Source organism: Silurus aristotelis, assembly GCF_946808225.1.
Source record: "Silurus aristotelis genome assembly, chromosome: 4".
In the NCBI taxonomy this organism is placed as follows: domain Eukaryota; kingdom Metazoa; phylum Chordata; class Actinopteri; order Siluriformes; family Siluridae; genus Silurus; species Silurus aristotelis.
In genome coordinates, this window is record NC_139577.1 from 34,173,498 (window position 1) to 34,197,855 (window position 24,358).

General features: G+C 41.3%; 1 protein-coding gene across 2 annotated transcripts in view; it reads right to left on the minus strand.

The window, feature by feature from the left end:
• Positions 1–364: 364 nt before the first annotated feature.
• Positions 365–24,358, minus strand: part of stox2a (storkhead box 2a) — an 82,751-nt gene continuing 58,757 nt past the window's right edge. For both annotated transcript variants that reach the window (XM_083538606.1, XM_083538607.1), the window contains 2 exons: positions 9,949–12,481; positions 365–1,418 (listed from right to left, as the gene is read on the minus strand). In XM_083538606.1, the coding sequence (XP_083394732.1) occupies positions 1,217–1,418; positions 9,949–12,481 (2,735 nt within the window). In that variant the 3' untranslated portion in view covers positions 365–1,216. The remainder of the gene's footprint in view (positions 1,419–9,948; positions 12,482–24,358) is intronic.

Here is a 24,358-nt window from a genome sequence, read left to right on the forward strand (position 1 = left end):
AACATGTAAATAAAGCATAACTGAAGAAATAAACGTAAAAAAAAATAAAAGTAATAAATAATTGAGTAAATAAAAGTGTAAATAAATGTAAAGATTTTTACATAAAAACTGTAAATAACCGAATAAAATAAAAGAATTTAAAAACTTTCTTAAGGTGTAAATCATAAATGTGTAAATTTAGAAAAAATGTAGAAAGAATTTATAAAAATTGATCAATACAATCATTAAAAAAAAAAATTAAAATAAATAAATAAATGAGTAAATAAAATAGAAAATAAAGAAAAAAAGGTGAACCTGCAAACACATGACCCCGGGTTTTATTATCTTCTTCCCCTGAGAGAGAAACTGGTCATGAGCTGAGATGTAAATGTCAGATAGAAACTTTAATGAAACAGGTAAATTGGATAAGTGATGTACAGTCACACACGTTACACACTTCGCCTCGTCTGGGATTTCAACTCAAAACAAAAAAAAATTATAATAATTCAACAGTCCTTGTGTTTTTTTTTCTTTTGAACCCTAAATGAATTGAATTTCAGAATAAGTTTTTCTTTTATATTAATTTAATCTAACTTCTATTTCTTTATTTCTTTTTTTAATAAGTAATATGAAAAGTATGACTCCAGTTCTTATTACTTTCTCATGACAGAGCGAATGCCGTCATAAACAATGACTTTATTTCTCTGTTTTTTTTTTTTTTTTTATCGTACAACGTTATGAATCGTGGAACTGAATGTCGAGATCTCCCGCGGGACATTTCACTTCCGGATCTCTTTAGAAATCGGTTCAGGATCGAACGGGATCCTCGCGTCAGAGTGCAATCCGTTGGCAGGATGGAAAAAAAACAAACAAAAAATTATTACTGAAAAAAAGACAAAAAACAAAAACAAAAACAAAAAAACCCCATGAGCAGATACTTCGAGACTTTTTCCCGGGTTATGAAAATAACTGGAGAATTTCCTGATTGAGATAAATCATGATTTCCATTTTGACTATTTTTTAAGTCTTTTCTTTTTTTTCTTCTTTTTTTGCAGTGATTTGTTGCGATGCTGTAAAACAGTCAGTGGAAGCCATACCTGTTGGGTTTAACAGTCCCCGTGGAGGTTTGAGGTGCTTATCATGGCCAGAGTGTTTGTTTGTTTGTTTATGTTTGTGTTTTGTGTTTAATCTGGCCCGAGCGTTTGTGTGTTTTTTGCGTGTTTCTCCTGGAGTCGAGTCAGACGCTGGTGATGGAGGCGAGGCAGTTGTTGGGTTTCTGCAGTTTCTCGGCCTGTGTGCTCGGAGCCTCGGCCACGGAGCGGAAGGAGAACGGAGCGCCGATCAGCGAGCTGCCCATGTGACCCGGACTCAGTGCCGGATTCTGACGTCGGTTGCTCTCCACAATACTCGAGGTGTTGGACGCCAAACTTTCCCGCGTCCTAAACGGAGGAAGAGAGTCAGAATTATATAGATGGCAGGATTAAAAAAAGAGAAGGAGAGAAAAGATTGAAAGATTAGGGTTCAAGATAAATAATTATATAAGAAACAATAAAAAAAAACTAAGGACAAGAATGACGATAAAAAATGACAGAAAAAAAAACAGAAAGAGGAATGAATGATGAATAGAAATGACTAGAGGAATAAGGGAAATAAATAACACAATGCAGATGAGGGAAGAAGAGAAGAGAAGAGAAGAGAAGAGAAGAGAAGAGAAGAGAAGAGAAGAGAAGAGAAGAGAAGAGAAGAGAAGAGAAGAGAAGAGAAGAGAAGAGAAGAGAACAGCAAGTAGAGGAGTAAAGTAAAAATAAAAGGGAAAAAAACAAGAAAAGTGAGAGGGGTAAATACAAACAGAAGAAATGAGAGGGAGAGAAAAGAAAGCAGAAAAAAGAATTAAAAGGGAAAGAGAGAAGAAAAAAATTAAGGAAAGGAGAGAAAATAGAGAGAGGGATAAAATAGAAGAGGGGATATGAGAGAGAGAGTGAGAGAAAGAGAGAGAGAGAGAGAGAGAGAGAGAGAGAGAGAGAGAGAGAGGGAATAAAGGATGAACAGAAGCTGAAGCTCACTTTGATCTCCATAATAAATAATACAAACACATTTCGTCCATACTGCATTCAAATCTCTACAAATAATAGAATCTCATGAATATACAAATTAAACCACACCCAAACCCATGAGCCCCACCCCTTTCTCTAATCTGAGAGAAAGAGAGCAAGGGCTGTGGCAGCATTCCTGTTCCAGTGCCATGAAAGATCACGTCATGATTACGTCTGCAGAAAAGCTTTTGTATTATCAAAACTTCTGTAAAGTCTTTTTCTTTACCCTTCATTACATTCTTTTCTACACCTTAATGTATTAAACCGAGCCAAAATAAAGTTACCTGTGCTAGGCTACCCACTGTTTATCATGCTTTGTGCATTAGCTAGCTGAGCAGCTATAATAAAAGCTAGCATGGACTGACCATTTAAACTAAATCCTAAACTTTTAACCTGAATACTTTACACTGAATTTTCAGGATACTAGTGCACACTTTTAGACATAGCAATTAGGAGAACTCCTGCATGAATCACCACTGAAACTTTCTGAGAAGATGTTCCACTAGATGTTGAGATTTTGTGGAGAACCGAAAAGTTCATGCTACAGCATCCAAAGACGTCTTTTACAATTGTGTGCCTCCAACATTGGGTCATGTGTCCCAACACTTTTGTCCATATAGTATAAATATTACACAATGTCAAATTAATATCCCTTTTACCTAGCAAAAACTAGCTAGCACAACAAATGACCAAAGTCTGGGGCTGCATCCCACATTCTTCCATGGTAGGTAGTATTTATAAATGCAATTAAGGGGCTTTTTACCTTACAGCACGGTGAAATTCTTCATTGCATATCCCAGCTTGTTAGGAAGTGCAGGGTCAGCCATAATACAGCAACCCTGGAGCACAGATGGGTAAGGGCCTTGCTCAAGGGCCCAAGAGTGGCAGCTAAGCAATACGGGTGCATGAACTTCTAACCTTCCGATTCGTAACTCAGAGCCTTAACCACTGAGCTACCACCTTACCATATAGTTCACAATTTTTTCCGGGTTGTGTTTGTTTTTGCGGGTGAAGAGGTCTGCTGTTATTATGTAAGCAGCCTCTAGAGGTAAATCACTGACGCCACTGACGTCCTGTTTGTTTTAACACGTGAGACTGCACACTGCAGTCCCTCTAATAAACTCATTTCTAATCCTGTCCATCCTCGTCACTCCCAACAAATACATGCACATCTTCAGCTCTGCTACCTCCAGCTCCATCTCCTGTCTTTTACTCAATGCCACTGTCTCTAAACCATACAACATCGCAGGTCTCACCACAGTCCTTTAAACTTTTTCTTTCACTCTTGCAGATACTTTTCTATCACAAATCACTCCTGCTATCACTCTTCTCCTCCCACTCCACCCTGCCTGCACTCTTTTCTTCACTTCTCTAACACACTCTCCATTACTTTGCACTGTTGACCCCAGGTATCTGAACTCCTCCACCTTCTCCACTGCTTCTCCCTGCAACCGCACCCCTCCACTGCCCTCCCTCTCATTTACACACATGTACTCTGTCTTACTCCTACTCACTTTTATTTCCCTTCTCTCCAGTGCGTACCTCCACCTCTCTAGGCTCTTCTCAACCTGCTTCCTACTCTCACCACGAATCACAAGATCATCCTCAAACATCATAGTCCATGGAGACTCCTGTCTGACCTCGTCCGTCAACCTGTCCATCACCACTGCCAACAGGAAAGGGCTCAGAGTTGATCCTTGATGCAGTTCAAACTCCACCTTGAACCAGTCTGTTGTTCCTACTGCACACTTGACTGCTGTCACACTGTCCTCATACATATCCTGCACCACCCTTATATACTTTTTTGACACACCTGACTTTCTCATACAATACCACAACTCCTCTCTCCACCCTGCCATACGCCTTCTCTAAATCCACAAACACACAATGCAGCTCCTTCTGATCTTCTCTATACTTCTCCATCAACAAAGCAAAGCAAATAATGTGTCATACTGTTGCTCACAGATGGTCACCCACTCTCTCAACCTATCTTCCACTACTCTTTCCCAACTTCATGGTGTGATTGATCAACTTAATTCCCCATGTAGTTACTGCAGGTCTGCACATCTCCTTTATTCTTAAAAACCGGTACCAACAAACTCCTCCTCAGGCATCCTGTCACCTGCTAAAATCTTGTTGAACAATCTGGTTAAAAGTACCACTGCACCTCTCCTAAACATCTCCATGCTTCTGCCGATATGTCATCTGGTCCAACCCACTTACCACTTTTCATCCTCTTAATCGCTGATCTCACTTCCTCCTTACTATCAATCACCATATCCACACCATTCAACCCTCTCTCTCTCTCTCTCTCTCTCTCTCATTTTTTTCGTTCATCAGCTGCTCAAAATACTCCCTCCATCTTCTCAACACACTCTCCACACTAGTCAACACATTTTCATCTCCATCCTTTATTGCTCCAACTTGCTTATACTCTCCTGCACTTCCTCATTCCAACACCTCCTCCAGTAGTTGCCCAATCATCCAGTACCTCTTCACCACCACCGAGCTCCTGTCTGACCTCTTCCCTGAACCTCACACTACAGTCTTCTTCCTTCAGTTTCCACCATTTTATTCTTCTTTTATTCCTCACTCTCCTCCTCTTTTTGCTCACCTCCAAAACCATCCTACAGACCATCATCCGATGCTGTCTAGCTACACTGTCCCCTGCCAACACCTTACAGTCTCCAATCTCCTTCAGGTTGCATCTCCTACATAGAACATAGACCTCCTGTGTGCACCTTCCTCCACTCTTATACGTCACCCTATACTACTCCTTCTTCTAAAAATACGTGTTCACCACTGCCATTTTCATTCTTTTAGAAAAATCTACCACCATCTGCCCTTCCACATTCTTTTCCTTAAAGAAATACCTACTATCACCTCCTCGTCACCTCTGTTCCCTTCACCTACATGCCTATTTAAGTCTGCCCCAATCACTAATCATTCATTCCTAGGTTCACTCTCTACCACTTCATCTAAATCACTCCAGATTTTTCCTTCTCCTCTATCTCACAACCCACTTGTGCAGCATAGGCACTGATGACATTTATCATTGCCCCTTCAACTTCCAGCTTCATGTTTATCACTCTCTTCAGAGAAAAAAACTCTCTTCACCTCCACTACATACTTACTGTACTCTTCCTTCAGAATCACCCCACACTATTTTTCTTTCCATCCACACCATGAAAAAAACAGTTTAAACCTACAACACACAACATAGCTACCTTTCTTCTCTCCATCATATCAGCTCCCTTAATCTAGACCAAGATGGCGGCGCGTTCACAACGTCTCTCCACATTTAGTAGCAATTTCTCTATCAACAGCAAGTTTATTCACTCAGAAAAGGCTTGCACACATCTCATACAGCCGACAAGCATTATAAGACATCAGCCACAACTACCGCTGATCCAGCTCAGCCGACAGCGAGACCACAGCGCCGGCGCCGAGACCGAGAATGTAATGTCATGATTTTAACGGAAACATGGCTCAACGAAAACATTCCCAGCAGCGCCATTGAGCTCGGGGGTCGCAGTGTTTTTTCGGGCAGACAGGACGGCAGAGGACTCTGGTAAGCACAGAGGTGAAGGTCTGTGCATTTATATGAACAAATTATGGTGCACGGACTCTACTGTTACTGAAAGTCATTGCTCTGTACATTTAGAGTATTTGATGATTAAGTGCAGACCGTTTTATTTACTGAGAGAATTCTCAGCCATTGTTGTGACTGTGATGTATATTCAGTGGGATGCTAATGCTAAACTAGCTATAGAGGAACTGCACGCAGCTATCAGCAAACAGCAGTCTGCACATCCCGAAGGAGCTATCGTTGTTGCTGGAGATTTCAACCATCCATCCTGAGATCGGTTTTTCCAAAATTTCACCGCAATGTCTCCTGCTCTACCAGAGGGGACAAAACACTGGACACAGCCATTCCTCTCCCCCACTTGGGTCTGATCACCTCTCTTTGTTTATGCTTCCCAAATACACAAAACTGATTAAACAGGTGAAACCAGCTGTGAGGACAGTAAAGGTATGGCCAGAGGGGGCCATTTCTTCTCTACAGCAACAGTTTTAGGATACTGACTGGAACATGTTTGCCTCACAGGCCACACTGGACTCTCACAAGAACATGGACATTTACACATCATCTGTTTTGGACCATACCAACACGTGCATTGACAATGTCACTACCGTCAAACATGTGAAATGCTTTGTTTATTTAGAAGCTGTGGATGAACTCTGAAGTCCATCTCCTGTTGAAAGCAAGAGATGCTGCCTTCAAATCTGGCAACGTAGAGGACTACAACAGAGCCATGACCAATCTGAAAAAAGGCATCAGGAGAGCAAATCTCATATTCAAACTCCACATAAAAGAGCACTTCCATAACTCTGACCCCAGACGCATGTGGAAAGGCATCCAGACCATTACACACTACAAACATACAGCTCAACCAACCAGCAGTGCCTTCCAACCGGACGAACTCGTTTTTTTGCTCGTTTCGATCAAAGCACAGGGCATTTCACCTTAACCACGGACTCTTCTACAGCTTACAGCCCACTTTCACTCTCAAAAACGGAAGTCTGTTCAGCATTTAGCAAAGTGGATGCACGCAAGGCAGCTGGCCTGGATGGCATACCAGGACGTGTTCTCAGAGCATGCGCTGGACAACTGGCACAGATTTTTACTGACATTTTTAACCTGTCACTGGCCCAAGCCACGGTTCCTACATGCCTGAAGACCACAACCATCATACCTGTGCCTAAGCACTCAGCTGCCAAATGCCTGAATGACTTCGCCCAGTTGCACTTACCCCTATCGCTATGAAGTGCTTTGAGAAACTGGTCCTGAATCACCTCACTGCAGGCCTACCACCCACACTGGACCCACAACAGTTTGCCTATCGCCCGAACAGGTCAACAGAGGATGCAGTTTCCACAGCCCTTTATTCAGCCCTCACCCACCTGAATAAAAGCAACACCTACATCAGAATGCATTGACTTTAGCTCTGCATTCAATACAGTCCTCCCCACTGTACGGATCACTAAGCTCAGTGACCTGGGTATCTGCACCTCCACTTGCAGATGGATTCTGGACTTTCTCACCAACAGACCTCAATCTGTTAGGTTGGGGAACCAGGTATCCTCAACCCTCATTCTGAACACTGGCATCCCACAGGGCTGTGTTCTGAGCCCACTACTCTACTCCCTGTTTTTCCCACGATTGTGCTCCTCTGTATAACTCCAACATCTTCATCAAGTATGCAGATGACACCACCGTGGTCGGGCAGATCGACAACAACGACGAATTAGCCTACAGGGAAGAGATCCGAAATCTGACACCATGGTGTGCCAACAACAACCTGACCCTCAACGCCACAAAGACTTAAGAGCTCATTGTGGACTTTCGGAAATCCAACAGCAGGAGACATCTACCAGTCAACATCAATGGAACTGAGGTAGAGCGAGTCTCCAGCTTTAAGTTCCTAGGAGTTCACATCTCTGAGGATCTGTCATGGCAGCAGAACACTTCAGCCCTGGTTAAAAAAGCAGAACAAAGCCTGTACTTCTTGAGGAGTCTTAAGAAATCTCATCAGTCCCCAGGGATTTTAACGAGTTTTTAACTCCATCACTGTATGGTACGGAGGCTCCACTGTGTGTGAACGTAAAGCCCTGCAAAGGGTGGTCAAAAACGCCCAACGCATCACTACCTGCTATTGAACATTTTCACCACAGCAGATGACTGCGCAGAGCTCACAACATTATCAAGGACTCTCCACATCCCAGTCACAAACTGTTTAACCTCCTTCCATCAAGAAGGAAATACAGAAACTTACGCACCAGAACCAGCAGGTTCAGGGACAGCTTTTTTCCATCCACCATCACACTACTGAACTCTACACTATACCGCTAGATCACTACAAAACAAACACAAAACAAAACACTGTATATAACCTCTGTACTATACATGTACATATTACATAGTATATATGTTTTACTTCTCATTAAATCTGCACTATTTGTTATCTATATGTATCTTTATATCCTTACTGTACATTCTGCCCATTTCACATTCATGTATGTATATATATATATATATATATATATATATATATATATATATATATATATATATATATATATATATATATAGTAGACTGTTTATTCAGCTTGCACATTTCTTAAATGCCATAATCTTGTAACCTTCCACTTCTGCACATTCCTCTTCAATGCCATAGCCTTAGAACCATTTCTGTTCTTCTTAATGATGTCCACACATCTCTGAACTGTTATAGCCATTATATTTATTCACTGTTCATATGCTTATCACTTGCTGTAAATATGCTACATATTTATCTGGACTTTTGCTACATTTAGCACTTCTGGTAGATGCCAAACTGGATTTCATTGCTGTGTACCTGTACAATGCAATGACAAAGCTAGCTAGCTAGCTAGCTAGCTACCTACCTACCTACCTCCCTCCCTCCCTTTACCAGTCATAGTACCAACATTTAAAGTACCACCCCGAACATCCACTCTCCTCCACTTCTCCTTTGCCTGCTGTCTCTGTAGACGTCTTCCTCCTCTCCTTCTTCTCCTTTGGCCAACAGTAGGCCAATTTCCACCGATAACCTGTCGACTAACGATACCTGTGGCGGTCGTTGGTAACCCAGGCCTCGACTGATCTGGTATGAAATTCTGATTCGTGATCCACATATTTATGCTGGATGTCCTTCATAACGCAACCCTCCACATTTATTCGGGCTTGGGACCGGCACTAAGAGTGCACTGGCTTGTGCAACCCTAATGGCTGGGTTTTATTTTTAATTGATATATTCATATTTATTTAATTTAACACATATTTATGATTCAGTATTGCTTATTATTTTTAATTTTTGTAAAAAAGTTCAGTACTACTTTACATGGACTCATGTTTTTTTTTTTATTTAGTATCCCTTTTAAAAATTATCGGTTGGTTAACGGCAAGTACGATACAACCTAGCTATCGATAGTGATGGGAAGATCGAATCATTTTAGTGACTTATTTCTTTGAATCTTGTTTCTTCAAAATAAACGTCATATAGTTATGATTAGAACTAAAATAAAATGTTACATTTCCAATAAGCAAATCCCCAACACGTCTATATACACCAACTTTGACAATAGTTCTAATAGTGAAAATATGAAACTGCAGCTAAGAACAAATTATGATAAACAGAATAAGTAGCTTCAAACTCGACTCTTCTGGTCTGTGTCATTGATTCTTTTTCAAAGAAAAGTTGAGAGGTAAACTACTCAATTCTGTTTCCTGTAAATATAACCTACAGAAATATTGCGATGCTTTGCTCATGCCCATCCAGTAGAAATTGAATGAATCAGTCTTTTTGACAACTCGTTCTTTTGAGTCACATTAAAGACTCGTTTACAATGAACAAATCATTCAAGAACAATCCATCCTAGCTATCGATATCTGTAAAATCCACTTACGGTTGACCTCTAATTATTAATGCATGATGGCTGATGTAAGTACAGTGTCTAATGGCCAAGCTGTTTTTCTTGTAGAAACTCTAGCTAAGCGGTACATTAGCTAGCCTCTAAGTCACCTATTTCACAAACAGCTAGTTACATGTATGTTGCCAAACAGAAGATTATTTTTAGAATTTTTTTGAATCCACTTCCCAGTGGGTCACATGGCAATATCAGTGATTGTGTGATAAGACCAAGGTGGAAAGCTGAGTTAAACAAAATTCCGAAAACTGTTCTCGGATGTAGAACTACTTTACATCCGAGAGTAGTTCTACATCCGGTAAGATTAAACATTGCAAGTCACCCTGTATTACTAATTGTTCCTAAATAAAACAACCCTTAGACTTACCGTGGTGAGTTGAATCCACTGTCTACGGTCACACTGCTGCTGTCCATACTGTCCAGGCGTGCCGAGTGCGCTGACTTTTGGCTGTTGGTGTTCTCATTCTCCTTGGGGCTCAGCAGAGTTAGATTATTTTCAAACTTCCTCTGTAGATCACGCTCCTTCTCTCGTTCAAGCAGCCACTGCATAGTTCCACCCCCAACCCCACCCCCAACACTGACTCCACCCCCACCACTCTCTCCTCCCCCAGTCCTAACCTTTCCCTCTGGTGGAGCCGTCTCTTTATGAGAGGTTTCTTCCACCTCATCATCGTCGTCATCTGACACATTGTAGTAGTCAAAGGCGGCCTCTGATGTAGATGGGATTCCTTGTTCCGGACCTGTAGGCGCTGAGGCGGATGCAGGTGAAGGGCCAGAATTAGGCGGAGGCTGGGGTTCTAAAGTATTGAGCACCTCGGATGATTTCATGTGCGGTGTTTTTCGCAATGTGCCTGACTTGGAGTAGCCAGTGTCAACGTAGCTCATTGTCAAGATGCTGTGTGGAGGTTTAAACAAAGTGTCCTTGCTGAAAATCTCTTTCCTCTTATCCACCATCACACCACTGCCTCCTCCACCTCCTCCTCCAGGGTCGGCGTTGTGTTGCTGATGCTGTATTAAACGTCCACTAGAATTGGGCTCCGGAGTCTGGCTTGGCGTGGGTTTACCAGATCCGTTGTGTCCCTTGGAGGCAGAGGAATCCTCTTTGTACTCCATAGGATGAGGGGAAGTGAGGTGTGGTGTCTGCCGATCAGCTGGCGATCCCTTGCAGATTCCGTCTGATGGCGTTAAAGTGTCATGGTCAGATTTGCCCAGCGGTAACGGGGCTGTTAGGATTGTTTCATTCGACGTATTGCACTGGAAGTAGTCATCTGCCAGAGGCTTTGGCGACAAGGCCTTCATGTCGCTGTAAGCTGGCAGGCTGTCCCTGCTCTTGTTTCGCTCCAAAGGAGCGTCCAGGCCAATTTTGCCCATATCAGGAACAGACATCTCCGAGCTGAACTTAGCAGCCGAAAACATAATGCGTGAATAGTGGGACGATTTTTGCGACGAGGCCCTTAGCGTCCCATCGTCGGTGTAGTAGCGGCTTCGGTGGTCTGGACTATGATCGTAGTCTTCTGGAGGACCTAACAGGGAGCTTCCACCTCCCAATGGACCTTTGGAGTTGTCCATAGATCGCGATCTTTCCTTGGCTTTATCTGTCCGTTCATTTCGAGATTTGCGGTCCTGTGTGTGGCTGTGACTCCGATGCACTCTAGAATGCGAAGTCCCACGTGAAGGCTCTGGAAATGGCATTTCTGTCCGCCTCTTTGCTAGCTCCCCTGATACGTCCCATTCAGGGGTAACTGGGAAATATGATTCAGCAATGTTAGGGTTACTGTGAACGAGGTAGGCAGCACCACTCCTACGCTCTACTGTATACATTCCCTCCCTAGGAGAGCGCACCAGTGACTGACTGAAGAATCTGTAATCCCTATCTAATCCAACCGCTGCCAGGTCAAGATTTGAGCCCTCAGATGGATCTCCACGAGTGGCACGTGTCTTACTATGCGAACGTGATTTTCCGTGTGGGATGCGACGGTGACCTCGGCTGCGACGACTTCGGGCACTGTGCTGAGCAGATGAATTCACCTTACAGCGCTGAGCACGTTCCTCCTCAAGACGCTTCATCACCGCTGTATGACGTGCCACGTTTTCCACCGTCAGGTCTGGATTGATGCGCCGAATTATCTCCATCTCGACCTCCCGAGGGATGGAAACAGAAGATGGTGTGTCCTCATCCCTCAGAGGCCATTCCTCCGGTGGGAACTGTGCAGAAAAGGTTGCCAGCTGCTTTGTTTTGTCTTTCCTGAAACTCAGGCGGAAAAGCTTCAACCCAAACTTTTTTGATTGCCTTTCGCTGCTGCCACCAGTACTCCCTTCCTTTTTCTTGGTCAAAGTGTCTGTCTTATATGTAAAGGAAGGATTGGTCCTGCTCTTGTCTTGATCTGATGGGTGTTGTGTGGTTGCTGGAGGAGGTGGAGGCTGTGGGTATGAGGGAGGATCTCCTTTAGGTTCTTTTGGTGATTTTCTTTGTAATGTGGTGTGATTGCTAGGCACCTCGTCCCGGTAGGAGTTGTAGGAATCGCAGTGGTTTTTGTGGTTTAGTCTTTCACGCACACAGCCCGATGTGGAAGGGGTGATTGTGCCAGACTGCGGTGACGTGCACTGCTGTGGCTGCTGTTGTTGTTGCTGCTGCTGTTGTTGTTGTTGTTGCTGCTGCTGTTGTTGTTGTTGTTGTTGCTGCTGCTGCTGCTGCTGCTGCTGCTGTTGTTGTTGCTGTTGTTGTTGCTGCCGATCATCCAGGTGGTACCATTTGCTGTTAGTGCGAATGAGGGAAGGAGTGATGAAGTAAGTTTGAGGTGTGACGATAAAGTAGCCCTCGGGTGTGGGGTAGATCTTTCGCTCTCGAACCAGCATGTTAAGTGTGTGACGCAGGATCTCTGGACTCGGTGTGGGAACACCTGAGGGGAAAACACAATAGACCATAAGTGTGTATTCTGCACCAGTTTTTAATTGTTAAAAATCCATAAACTTTAACAAATAACATTATTTAATTACTGGCACAATGGAATAATGGGTAGTGGCTACTTTACAGCTTCCAGTTCATGTTCCAAAAACTTTCCAGAAAGTGGATTGCCTAGTAGAGTATACGATATATTTAGACTACGATAATATCGTGATTAATGTTTTAAGTTCAAGTATATTACATAAACCAAATAAAACACACCTACAGAGTGCACATGTACATCATGTGATGAGTCAAATAGTTTAGACTCGTGCACATAAGCATTTAGAGTGCGTTATTTCATTGCATGCTTCTATCTATTAAAATGCATTTAGAATATCACAAAATTCAAGATATGGGGGCAGAAAGTGTGTCTTTCATAAAGTTAATTAATATCACACAAAAGGTTTTCCCTCAAAAATTCAGCATGATTCTTCTCCTTCTTTCAGCTGCTCCCATTATGGGTCAAGACAGCAGATCATCCGTCTCCATACTACTCTGTCCTTCACATCTGCCTCTTTCAAATCAATTACCTGCATGTCTTCCCTCACCACATCCATAAACCTTCTCCTTGGTCTACCTCTTTTCCTCCTTCCTGGTGACTCCATCCTTAGCATTCTTCTATGGATACTCTCTTTACCTCCACTACACTCTTACTGTACTCTTCCTTCAGAATCACCCCTACACTATTTCTCTTTCCATCCAGCACCCCCCCCCCCCCCCCCCGGGTTCCTGGTCTTACTCCCTTTCCACTTGGTCTCCTAAACACACATCATATTCTCCTCTCCATCATATCAGCTCCCTCTCTATTTACCAGTCATAGTACCAACATTTAAAGTACCAACCCGAACCTCCACTCTCCTCCACTTCTCCTTTCCCTGCCGTCTCTGTAGACGTCTTCCTCCTCTCCTTCTCCTCCTTTGGCCAACAGTAGCCCGATTTCCACAAGTACCCTGTTGGCTAACGTCTGTGTGACCTGTGGCGGTCGTTGGTAACCCGGGCCTCTACCGAACTGAATCGGTCGGTATGATCGGTATGAAATTCTGATTCGTGATCCGCATATTTTATTTTTCACATGTTTCACGCTGGATGCCCTTCCTAACGCAACCCTCCCCATTTATCCGGGCTTGGGACCGGCACTAAGAGTGCACTGGCTTGTGCAACCCTAATGGCTGGGTTAAAATTCAGCATGATTACAAATGTGATTTATTACATAGAACAGTTCAATAAACAAGAAATTAATATTAAGACATTTTAGACACCACATTGCATGTTTTTGCTTGATTTCACCAACAAAAATAATTCCAAACAAAGCCACAGCACTGTTTTTTCTCTCTGAGCAATAGTGATAAGTGAATCAATGCGATTGAGATTAATCATCTCATGTGATTCTTTCAATCACTCACTTATTCACAGTAAATTACCGGCAGTTTTAATTTTACATTTAAAGTTTCTTTCCTCTGCATTGCAAAAATTAATTTTTTTGATACTAATTTCATTTACTTGGTAACAGCGAAAATGTCTATAAAATTAAATGTCACACTTTCAAAAATCAATTTAAATGTATTGGAAAAGATGTGCTGTGAACTGACCACCACACAGAATATATAAAAAATATAAAAATGTTAGGAGGCAGCTGTCCATGGTAGTCCTTAAGGTACCAGCACAATAAACACTCAGCAAAATATCTTCTGATTATTGTTATCAATAAAAGAAAAAATACTGAGATATAATCTTTTGTCAATATTGCACACCACTATTGTCTATGCTAAAATGTACCTAGATGTGAATGACTAACGTCCCATCCACGGTTAGACTATGGTTGGTTATTAAAGATTAATTAAAGAATGACAGATGAAACTGTTATTTAATTCTTTGTTTCAGTGACTTGATTTGCACATTTTACCTTTCTTAACCATGATACAAAGAAATATTGTATTTATTAGTGCTCCTTTAGGCTAGCATTAGTGCAGGTTTATTGTTTCCATAGTAAGTAGGCTTTACAAGGACTGAGTGTATTTAAACAACAGCCACTAAAAGCAGCCACAATCATAGGATATTGTTTTCCACCAAAATCAAAACAACCCTGAGAATCCTTCTAAAATAGTTCCCCACTATAAATGATCATTTTGTAGCATTTCAGTTACCTTAAGATACAAAAGAATGACACAGTGTATTAAAACTGATTAGACATGTCTTCGCCGCAATGCACTGAATATCAAACATCCAAACAAAACAGAATACAATTACAATTAAGGCTTTTGACAGACACCTTTAACAAAAGTATCGGGACACCTGACTTTCCAGCTATAAATGGTTCTTTCCCAAACTGTTACTACAAAGCTAAAGGCATGCAAATTTATCGGACATCTTTCGTTACTGTAGCATGAAATCTCCCAGACCCAAAACTGTTCCACCATGTCAATACCCCTGTGCACAAAGTCAGCTCCATGAAGATCTGCTTTCCATGGGTTGGAAGATGTGGAAGATCTCCTGCTATAGAGCCCCAACCCTCCCCATCTCACCTACATCAGTACTTGACCATCACACTTGTGGCTGATTGAATCCCCACAAAATGTAGTGGAACATTTTCCCAGAATCCCCAATTTAAATATTAGCATATAAAATGTCAATTATATCTACAATTTTATGGTTGAATGCTATTTAAATGCAAGCCTACTGTCAGCATAATGGAGTGACACCAGTGGAGAAACACCTGCCAACAGAAAGGTCCCTTCAAGTGAAAAGGCACTTAGGAGGCTCCATTTTTATAAGAATTGCAAAAAGTTTTTAATAAACACATTTCAACATGAACCGGTTTACTGGACACAACAGAACAAAGAGACTCGACTCGTGACTGTTGCACAGAAGTGTGTGTACACTGAGAACATGATGTCCTCACTTTTCTCTGGTCCTGATTTTACCTCAATTAGCTTTACCACACACACACACACACACACACACACACACACACACACACACACACACACACACACACACACACACACACAGAGTGAATCAAGGAGGATAAAGCAGAACATAAGCTATAACTGGTCAGGGTTAAGTGTTGCCCACCATTACATCATACTCTGGCAGTTGGCGTGACAACATTACACAACTATAAATACTCTTGTTTTTTTTTTTCGTCCCCGCCGCCGACGTGGACAAAGCGGAAACATGGCGCGTTCTGATTGGTCAGGGACTCTGATTGTAACTATTGTACACTTTTATTTTTCATTTCGCAAAACCTTGATTTAGACTGTATTACAGTTTCCTCGAGTGTTTGTCTAGATTTATTTAATTTCTATAGTAAATCAATAGATATCAGTATTTTGTTGCTGGTTTAGCTAAGGTGGAAAGTAACAGTAGTTTTTTGTGTAATTTTTACTTAAATATGTTGTTTGAAGTGTTGTACTTTGCTTCATTTTATATCTTATCCATTACTAAGTAAAAAAATGTACAAATGAAAATAATGCAAGCACTTCACAGATTGGCTCAGGAGCTCGGACTCGTCACGCATCCGGTAGATGCAAAACGCAAGAATTGCACAAAGAAAATCTAAATGTCAAACCAGGATAGAAAAACTTGACAGCAAGACAGGGAAGGAGGCTAATCACCCAGTTTTTACAAAAAAAAGTGATTTATGTTCGGTGTTTTACAGAAGTCCTAAGAGGCCATGCATTATACAATTTTTTTCTTTATGAAAAAAAAATAACAAGTACATTTTAAGTACATTTGAACTGAGTTAAATTTTTACTTTTACTTGAGTTGATTTATTTAAGTAAAATTAAGTAAAAAGTAAAGCGGGAAATGTATATTGTGTAATATGTACTGTATTTTATTACTCTTTCCACCTCTGTGTTATGGTTTTCTTAGGGTGTGCAGCGAGGATTTAATACTGAAATTGTGCACATCAGTGTTTAGTACTTCGGAATCAGAATCAGAATCAGGTTTATTGGCCAAGTGTGTCGACACACAAAGGCAATTTGGTTCCAGCTGTTAGTGGCTCTCAAAGTACAGACATAAATAACACTATACATTCAGCTTGGACTATACAAAACAAAACAGACAAGACAAGACTACACAGACTATACAACACAATACAGACAATGTAAGACAATATAGACAGTACGAGTATTAAATAGGGATACAGATTATATGACAGATCAGTAATGTGCATAAAGTGTGAGTGCATGGGGGTGCAAATAACAGTATTGTGCGTCAGGTATGATAAAGAGTTTACTTCAGCTTTGTACAATATTTAGCAGCAATAGTGTGTGTAACATATACGGATGATGTGATGACTGACAGTTCTGATGTCTGATGTTTGCAGTACTTATAGATATGAAGCAGGGAATATAATTAAGGTAAGTTGTTAATGAGGGTGATTGTCTATACAAGATTTCTGGTTCTTGTATAGTACAATTCCTGGGGAGCACCAATACCAGCTGCTCAAAGGTCTTCATGATGACAGATGTCAGCGCGACAGGCATTTAGTCATTCAGTCCAGTAATGGAAGGTTTCTTGGGGACCGGGATGATTGTGGAGAGTTTAAAGCAGGAGGGGACCTCACACAGCTCCAGTGATCTGTTGAAGATATAGGCGAAGATAGGAGCCAGTTGGTCAGCACATGCTTTGAGACAGGAGGGGGAAACACCGTCTGGGCTGGGATCTTTCCTTCTCTTCTGTCTCTGAAAGAGCTGATACACATCCTCTTCACAAATCGTAAGTGCAACTTGAGTCTTCATTCTTTCGGCTTCTTCTATTAGGGGTCGCCACAGCGGATATCCGTATCCGCATGTTCGATTTGGCACATGTTTTTATGCTGGATGCCCTTCCTAACACAACCCTCCCCATTTATCCGGGTTTGGGACCGGCACTAAGAGTGCACTGGTTTGTGCAACCCTAATGGCTGGTTCCCTGACCGGGAATCGAACCCGGGCCGCATACTAACCACTAGACCACCAGGGAACCTGAGTGCAACTTGAGTGCTGGAAGGAATTGTTAGAAGGGTTCCCAGAGGTGTGATAGGGCAGACAGTAGGCTGGGTTGGATGAGAGGTGTGAAGATATTGTTCTCAAACCTGCAGTAAAAGGTGTTAAGGTCATCAGCCAGGTCTTGCTTCAAACAAAGTGGGGAGGGGTGGTCTCCTGTAGTTTGTGATATCTTGCAGGCCTTTCCACACTATGCAGGATTGTTAGCTGAAAATCAGAAGCTAAAAATTGAGAAGCTAATTTTCAGAGTAGCTTCTTTTGGCTTTTCTGATCTCTTTTGTCAGTAGGTTCCTGGCCTGCTTGTACAGTGCTTTGTCCTCCCCTCTGTAGGCATTTTCCTTTGCATGTCAAGGTTTTTTCATTTTGGCTGTGAAAAAGTAATATGTGTCCTTAAGAATGGTGTAGCAGTGATTCAGTGTGTTTTTCTCTCTTGTGGGACAATTTAATATGTTGCCTGTATTTTGGAAGTTCAAGTGTTAGTTTTGCTCTGTTAAAGTCTCCAATGATAATAAAAAGAGAATCCGGATGTTTCTGCTCCAAGGTTTGCCAGGTTTTGCAGTGCATCACTCACGTTGGCCTGCGGTCGGATGTAAACTCCGGGTCAGAATGAATGTGGAAAATTCCCACGGGGAATAAAACAGTTAACAGTTTATAAACAGTGATTCCAAGTTTGGGCTGCAGTATTTATGCCGCACTGTGACATCTGTACACCAACGTTCAATAATGTAAAAGCAGATTCCGCCATTATTCCACCAGATTACACAATCTGCTCTCTGTATCTGGAAGCCTGAGAGAAGTAATCTGCTGTCTGGGATTGAGTCCCCTCTGTCGTAGCTTCACTAGCATGCCGGTGCCTCATCCATGTACCATAGAGAACAGCCACTCCTCCAACTAAGAGCACAAAAACACTTTTCGCGTTTGTAAAAACTGGTGATAAAGTGTCTGGAGTCTTAATCAGTTCTGCTCTAGTGTAAGTTACCAGGGCAGGGTAACCAAACACCCAGACAATAAACAAAATGAAAGAAAGTACTAGAGAGAGTTGTGCCAAGGCTGCCATCCGCGGCGCCATCTTGGACTTTTGAAGTTTTGTGAGAGTAAACGCATGTGGGCGGAGTTCTGATCTTGGACCTGAGCACGTTGTGCGATTTCATAAATAAATTATAACGTTATTCTTTGATTATAATCACAATTTAGGAAGATAATCCAAGGTCAATAGTAGACGGATTCAGGATAAATTTATGAGCAAAGGCTCTGAACAAGGGCTTCTTAATGCAGCAAATGTAAATGTAAATGCAATAGCGTTGGAGCTCTTTAGCAGGAGATTCTCCACTCCAACTTTCCTATCTAAAGCAGATCTTCATGGAGCTAACTTTGTGCACAGAAGCATTGTCCTGCTAGAACAGGTTTGGGTCTCCTAGTTTAGTGAAATAATGTCATGCTACTGCATTCAAAGACATTCTATTAAATTGTGTGCCTCCATTTTTGTAGTAACAGTTTGGAGAAGAAGCACTTATGGCTGAAAATGTCAGATATCCCAATACATTTTGTCCCTATAGTGTAAGTGGACACTTTTAAATCAAATAAATATACACTATACCACTCATGTTACATGTTTTTTACATAGCTATAAATTACACTATACAATCAAGCACAAGCAAAGCTCTTCTATGGCTATTAAGAAAATGGTGTGGTGTGTGTGCGTGTGCGTGTGAGTGCGTGTGAGTGTGTGTGAGTGTGTGTGTGGTCAGCAAAGCTCAGTCTAATCGGATATTGACAGTGTTGTAGTGATGTAGCCATCACACCCTGTTTCTAGCTTCCTCAGCAGAAGCTTCGGTTAACAGTTCACATAAAGGCTTCATGAGGTTCCTCAGGAGAGACATTAACTCCGACCACTAGCTCTTCTGATCAATATTTAATTGTGTTTTTCAGAGTTCAGGTCACGCCGTCAATTAATCCACAGTGCTTTGAGGCGCGAGTGTAAATCTGGAAAAAGCAGACTTTAGGTGTTGGGGAGATTTTCATGATTCGTCTTGTTAAATACAGTAATAAATCAACAGGTCATTTTTTCAAGCTCAAGTCAAGTCAAGTCAAGAGGCTTTTCGCAAAGTACCGTAAGTTTCAGCATCGAACAACCAGAGCCAGCTGTTTAAACACAGTTCCAGCTGTGTTTTGTAGTTTGTCCTGAAGACCGGCACCAAAAACAAACTGTACTCAAAGCCAGGGTTTATAGAAACATTCATTTCTGACCCACGTACATGCGTAAAGAGTGTAAGGTTTGATCTCAATATTGAGTGTAAATCATGTTACATATGCAATAAAATTTTTCATGAATTGCATGTGATTAGTCACTGGAATTAGTGTGGGTTGTGAAAAACTGCATACGATTATATTTGAATGGAGATTTACCAAAAATGTATCTTTTAAGCACTGAATTTTACTGACTTTTTATTTCTTTCTCTTTTCATATGCTCAGTTTGGAGTAAAAAAGGACAACCTTATATAACAGGTACGCTGGTCGTTGTAACCTAAATCGACAATGGCTGTGAAAGTGTGGAAACACCAAGTGTTTTATTGTTTTAATTCACACATGCATTTTCCTTTAGTTTCTGTGCAACAAACTGGGCATTGTTAAGGTAAGATTTCCTTTGACCAAAAAAATTCAGGTATTCCCCAAGTTACTATGGAGATGTGTTACAATGACCCCATTGAAACTTGAAAATATTACAAGTCGAGACATGGTCTTGAAAACACGGGAGTCTTGAAGAATTGTGATAAGTATGGGGTAGTATACTATGATGAGTTAATAATAAAACAAATTACAGTACATTATTTAGCAAAACAGAGGCATTTACACTATAGTATTGTATACTAAACAATATATATGTAAACTACGCAGTATATGTTTTTTGTCAGAGGACGTGTGGACGAGTGCCGGTTGCCGAGTGAAGGGCGGAGCCGGTCACGCTCTGTTACAGTGTCCGCCGACGCCGATAAAATGGAGATAGACAAGAACTAAAATTGGGCTTTATAACAACAAAACCAGAAAGAAATACAGGCTCTAACACCGAGACAACTGAAATCTGTTAACCGCTCGCAAGAGAAGGACATATCACAAGGTAGAAGATGCATACATCCTGGCATTGTCCCAACATAATGTACAAAAATGTAAATGATGCATGAACAGGGGGATTTTCGTCCCGTCGCACTCATCCCTGGGATCGCAAAGTGCTTCGAAAGACTGGTCCTCACCCACCTCAAAGCCTGTCTGCCACCAACTCTGGACCCATACCAATTTGCCTATCACCCAAATTGGTCAACCGAGGACATTTCCATGGTACTTCATTCTCCCCTTCCCACCTGGACAACCCCGACACTTATGCCAGGATGTTATTTGTTAATTTCAGCTCAGCTTTTAACACCGTTAGCCCCTCCAAGCTAATCGTGAAGCTGAAACAACATCTCTGCAACTATACCCTGAACTTCCTTACGAACAGACCACAGTCTGTCCGACTGAAAACCGTCACCTTCTCCAGTCTCACCCTCAGCAATGGGGTTCTTCAGGGATGTGTACTGTCCCCTCTTTTATATTCCCTTTTCACCTATGACTGTGTACCTGCCTATGTCTCAAACAGCATTGTTAACTTTGCAGATGACACCAAGGTGGTGGGCCTGATCAGAGGTAACAATGAGACGGCTTACAGGGAGGAGGTCCAGCACCTAGTAGCATGCTGTATGGACAGTAACCTGGAACTCATCACCAAGAAGACAAAAGAGATTATGTGGCTGGCAATCACGCTCCCATTCACAACAACAGAGCTGCTGTTGAGCGTGTACCCACCTTGAAGTTTCTTGGAGTCCACATCTCTGAGGATCGGCATAACAGAGCCTGGTTATTTTTCTGAGAAGACTTAAAAAGTCCCGTCCGTGCTACAGGAAACTGGAGAACTTTTACCACTGTACCACTGAGAGCATCCTCACTAACTGCATCTCAGTGTGGTACAGCAGCTGCACTGCTTCGGACCGTAAAGCCCTACAGAGGGTGGTGAAAACTTCCCAACAAATCATTGGCACTCAGCTTCCTACATTGGAGCACATTTACAATAAATGCTGTCTGCAAAGGGTGGGGGGCATCATCAAAGATACCTCTTACCCCAAGCATGCACTATTCACCCAGGAGATGCTCCAGGTGCCTCAGAGCCGCACAAAAAGACTGAAGAATAGCTTTTTTTTTCCTGTGGCTGTTACTGCACTGAACAGCTGATTCAATACTGTTTATTCACTACACATTTCTTTTCGCACCATCCATAACTCACATTCACACTACTGTACATTCTACCCATATTAATACTGTATATACTCTATCACACATACATTTATACATGTACATAACTATATCATGTCATTGAGTATATTATCTTCTGACATGTCTGTCAATGCATAATCGTTGCACAATATATTGTATATTACTGTATATACCATATATTATTACCTACTGCAATCAATGTACATTAATCACCATCATCCCTGTATATATGCACCTCATACCCTATTTATTTCCTGTTATCTATTGTAAATAGGCACTTATGCACTTCTGGTTAGATGCTAACTGCATTTCATTGGCTCTGTACATGTATCTTGCACAATGACAATATAGTTTAATTTAATGTAATCTAAAAAATTTAATTTTTTTTTGCATTCTTATTGTATCGCAATCATCAAAACATCGAAGAAAGAAAATCCGAAAGAAAAAAATATCTATTAAAATATTTAATTAATTAAATTAATCAATATAATAAGCGGGAATAAGGGGAATAAGGGGGTCTGATCACATTCTTCATCTTACACAAGTTCCTCTGGTAGAGACAAAAATGTCCCTTTTGGACTTCACAGAACTTTCTTCCACTCATTTACTGTCCAGTTCTGGTGTTTTTTTGCCTTTTGCTGATTTTGTTGCACAGAAACAAAAGGAACGTGTGTCTCTCACAAAAGTAAGTGTTTCCACATGCTTCACAGTTAGTCTATTAAAAAAAAAGTTTAATTAAATTTTTAAATATTAGGGGTCCAAGCGCCAACAGTCAATAGGCACCACCATATTGTTATTTCATACTGATTTTTTCTTATTACTCTTCTTGTCAATTCAAGTGGCTTATTATTATTATTATTTCACCTATGTACATTTCAGTAGATAAAAACTGAATGCAATAAATTGAATTCAGCAGTGAGTTAGCGGCCGGAGCAGCCTCTTTAAGAAGGTAGCGGTTGGAGGTAGGACATGTGACCGAGACATCATGACATGCATCAAGAGTGAGTCATAGGCAGATGTGTTGGAGAGAATCCGGTCATTTTTCTAAATAAAATTTTTTTTGGAATCAGATAATAAATGAAACAGAAATAATTTTAAGTTATATATTATTTCTGTGCAGCCTGTTACCAATTGACCCACGGACCCGTGCCGGTCCACGGCCCGGGGGTTGGGGACCACTGGCCTAAAGAACATTCTAACCAAATTTCTAACCAAATTCTAAGCGATCATGATTTGGATATATGTTTATGGCCATGTGTCCAATATTTCAAAGCAAACCTGGAGCTCTAGTCAAAACAAGTTCAATGGTTCCTATTAAACCATTTAGAAAGTTCCACCATTGTCAAAGGTCCAAGTTTACACAACCTGACTGAAATCCCTTTCACTCAAATTCTGTCCTGTGATTGATTAGGCAGCTATTTGTGTGAGTCTATGAATGTGTTGTTGACCATTTTTAGGACTGTTTTAAGTTTTAAACATCAAGATTATTTGGATAAGCTAAAAAGCAGTGTGATCCCAGATCCTGTGTGTGTGTGTGTGTGTGTGTGTGTGTGTGTGTGTGTGTGTGTGTGTGTGTGTGTGTGTGTGTGTGTGTGTGTGTGTGTGTGTGTGTGTGTGTGTGTGTGTGATATGTTTGAAGTCAATCCACATTTCATTAACTCCAGTATTCAAGCCTAAACAGGTACCTGGCTTCATAAACATCATCCCATCCAAGTAAATATAAAAAAGAAGCGCTGCTATAATTTCCCATCATGCTTGGAGGCTTTCTATCGACTTTGAATTTCTCATCATGTACAGTGATGGACAACACCAGGATGACATCATCAAGCTCAAAACCCCTCATCAGCAAAATATCGATTAGTGCTTGAGTCGTTATTCCCGGACAGCCTGCAGCAACTGATGTCAGTGCAGTGAATCAGTTTAACACAATGATGGAAACTGTGTGTTTCACACACGAACAGGACGGGAAATGAAACAGGAAGTGCAGTTTCTAACGTACTATAGATAACGCACCACTGAGCGCTTTTTGTCTTTGTGTGTGTGTGTATGTGTGTGTGTGTGTGTGTGTGTGTGTGTGTGTGTGTGTGTGTGTGTGTGTGTGTTTTATACAGCTGGGGAATCGTTAGATCTAAAACACAAGATGTCTCAATAGTAAAACAGTGTCAAATGTTCTCACAATGATACAACAGTGCCAAATGGACACTCAATGATTAGATAATGTTAAATGTCCTCACAATGATAAGACAATGTCAAATGTCCTTACAATGATACAACAGTGTCAATGTATTCTTAATGATATAGCAGTGCCCTCTCAGTAACTAGACATTGTCGATGTTCTCATAATGATTAGGAAGTGCTTAATACCCTCACAATGAAAATACATTTGCCAAATGTCCTTAAAATAAAAGAATATTGTGGAATGCCCTCTCAATGATTGGACAATGTCAAATGTCCTTGGAATGATTAAGCAGTGCCAATTGGTATCACAATAAACGAACAGTGTCAAATGCACTCTCAATCAAATGTCCTCACAATG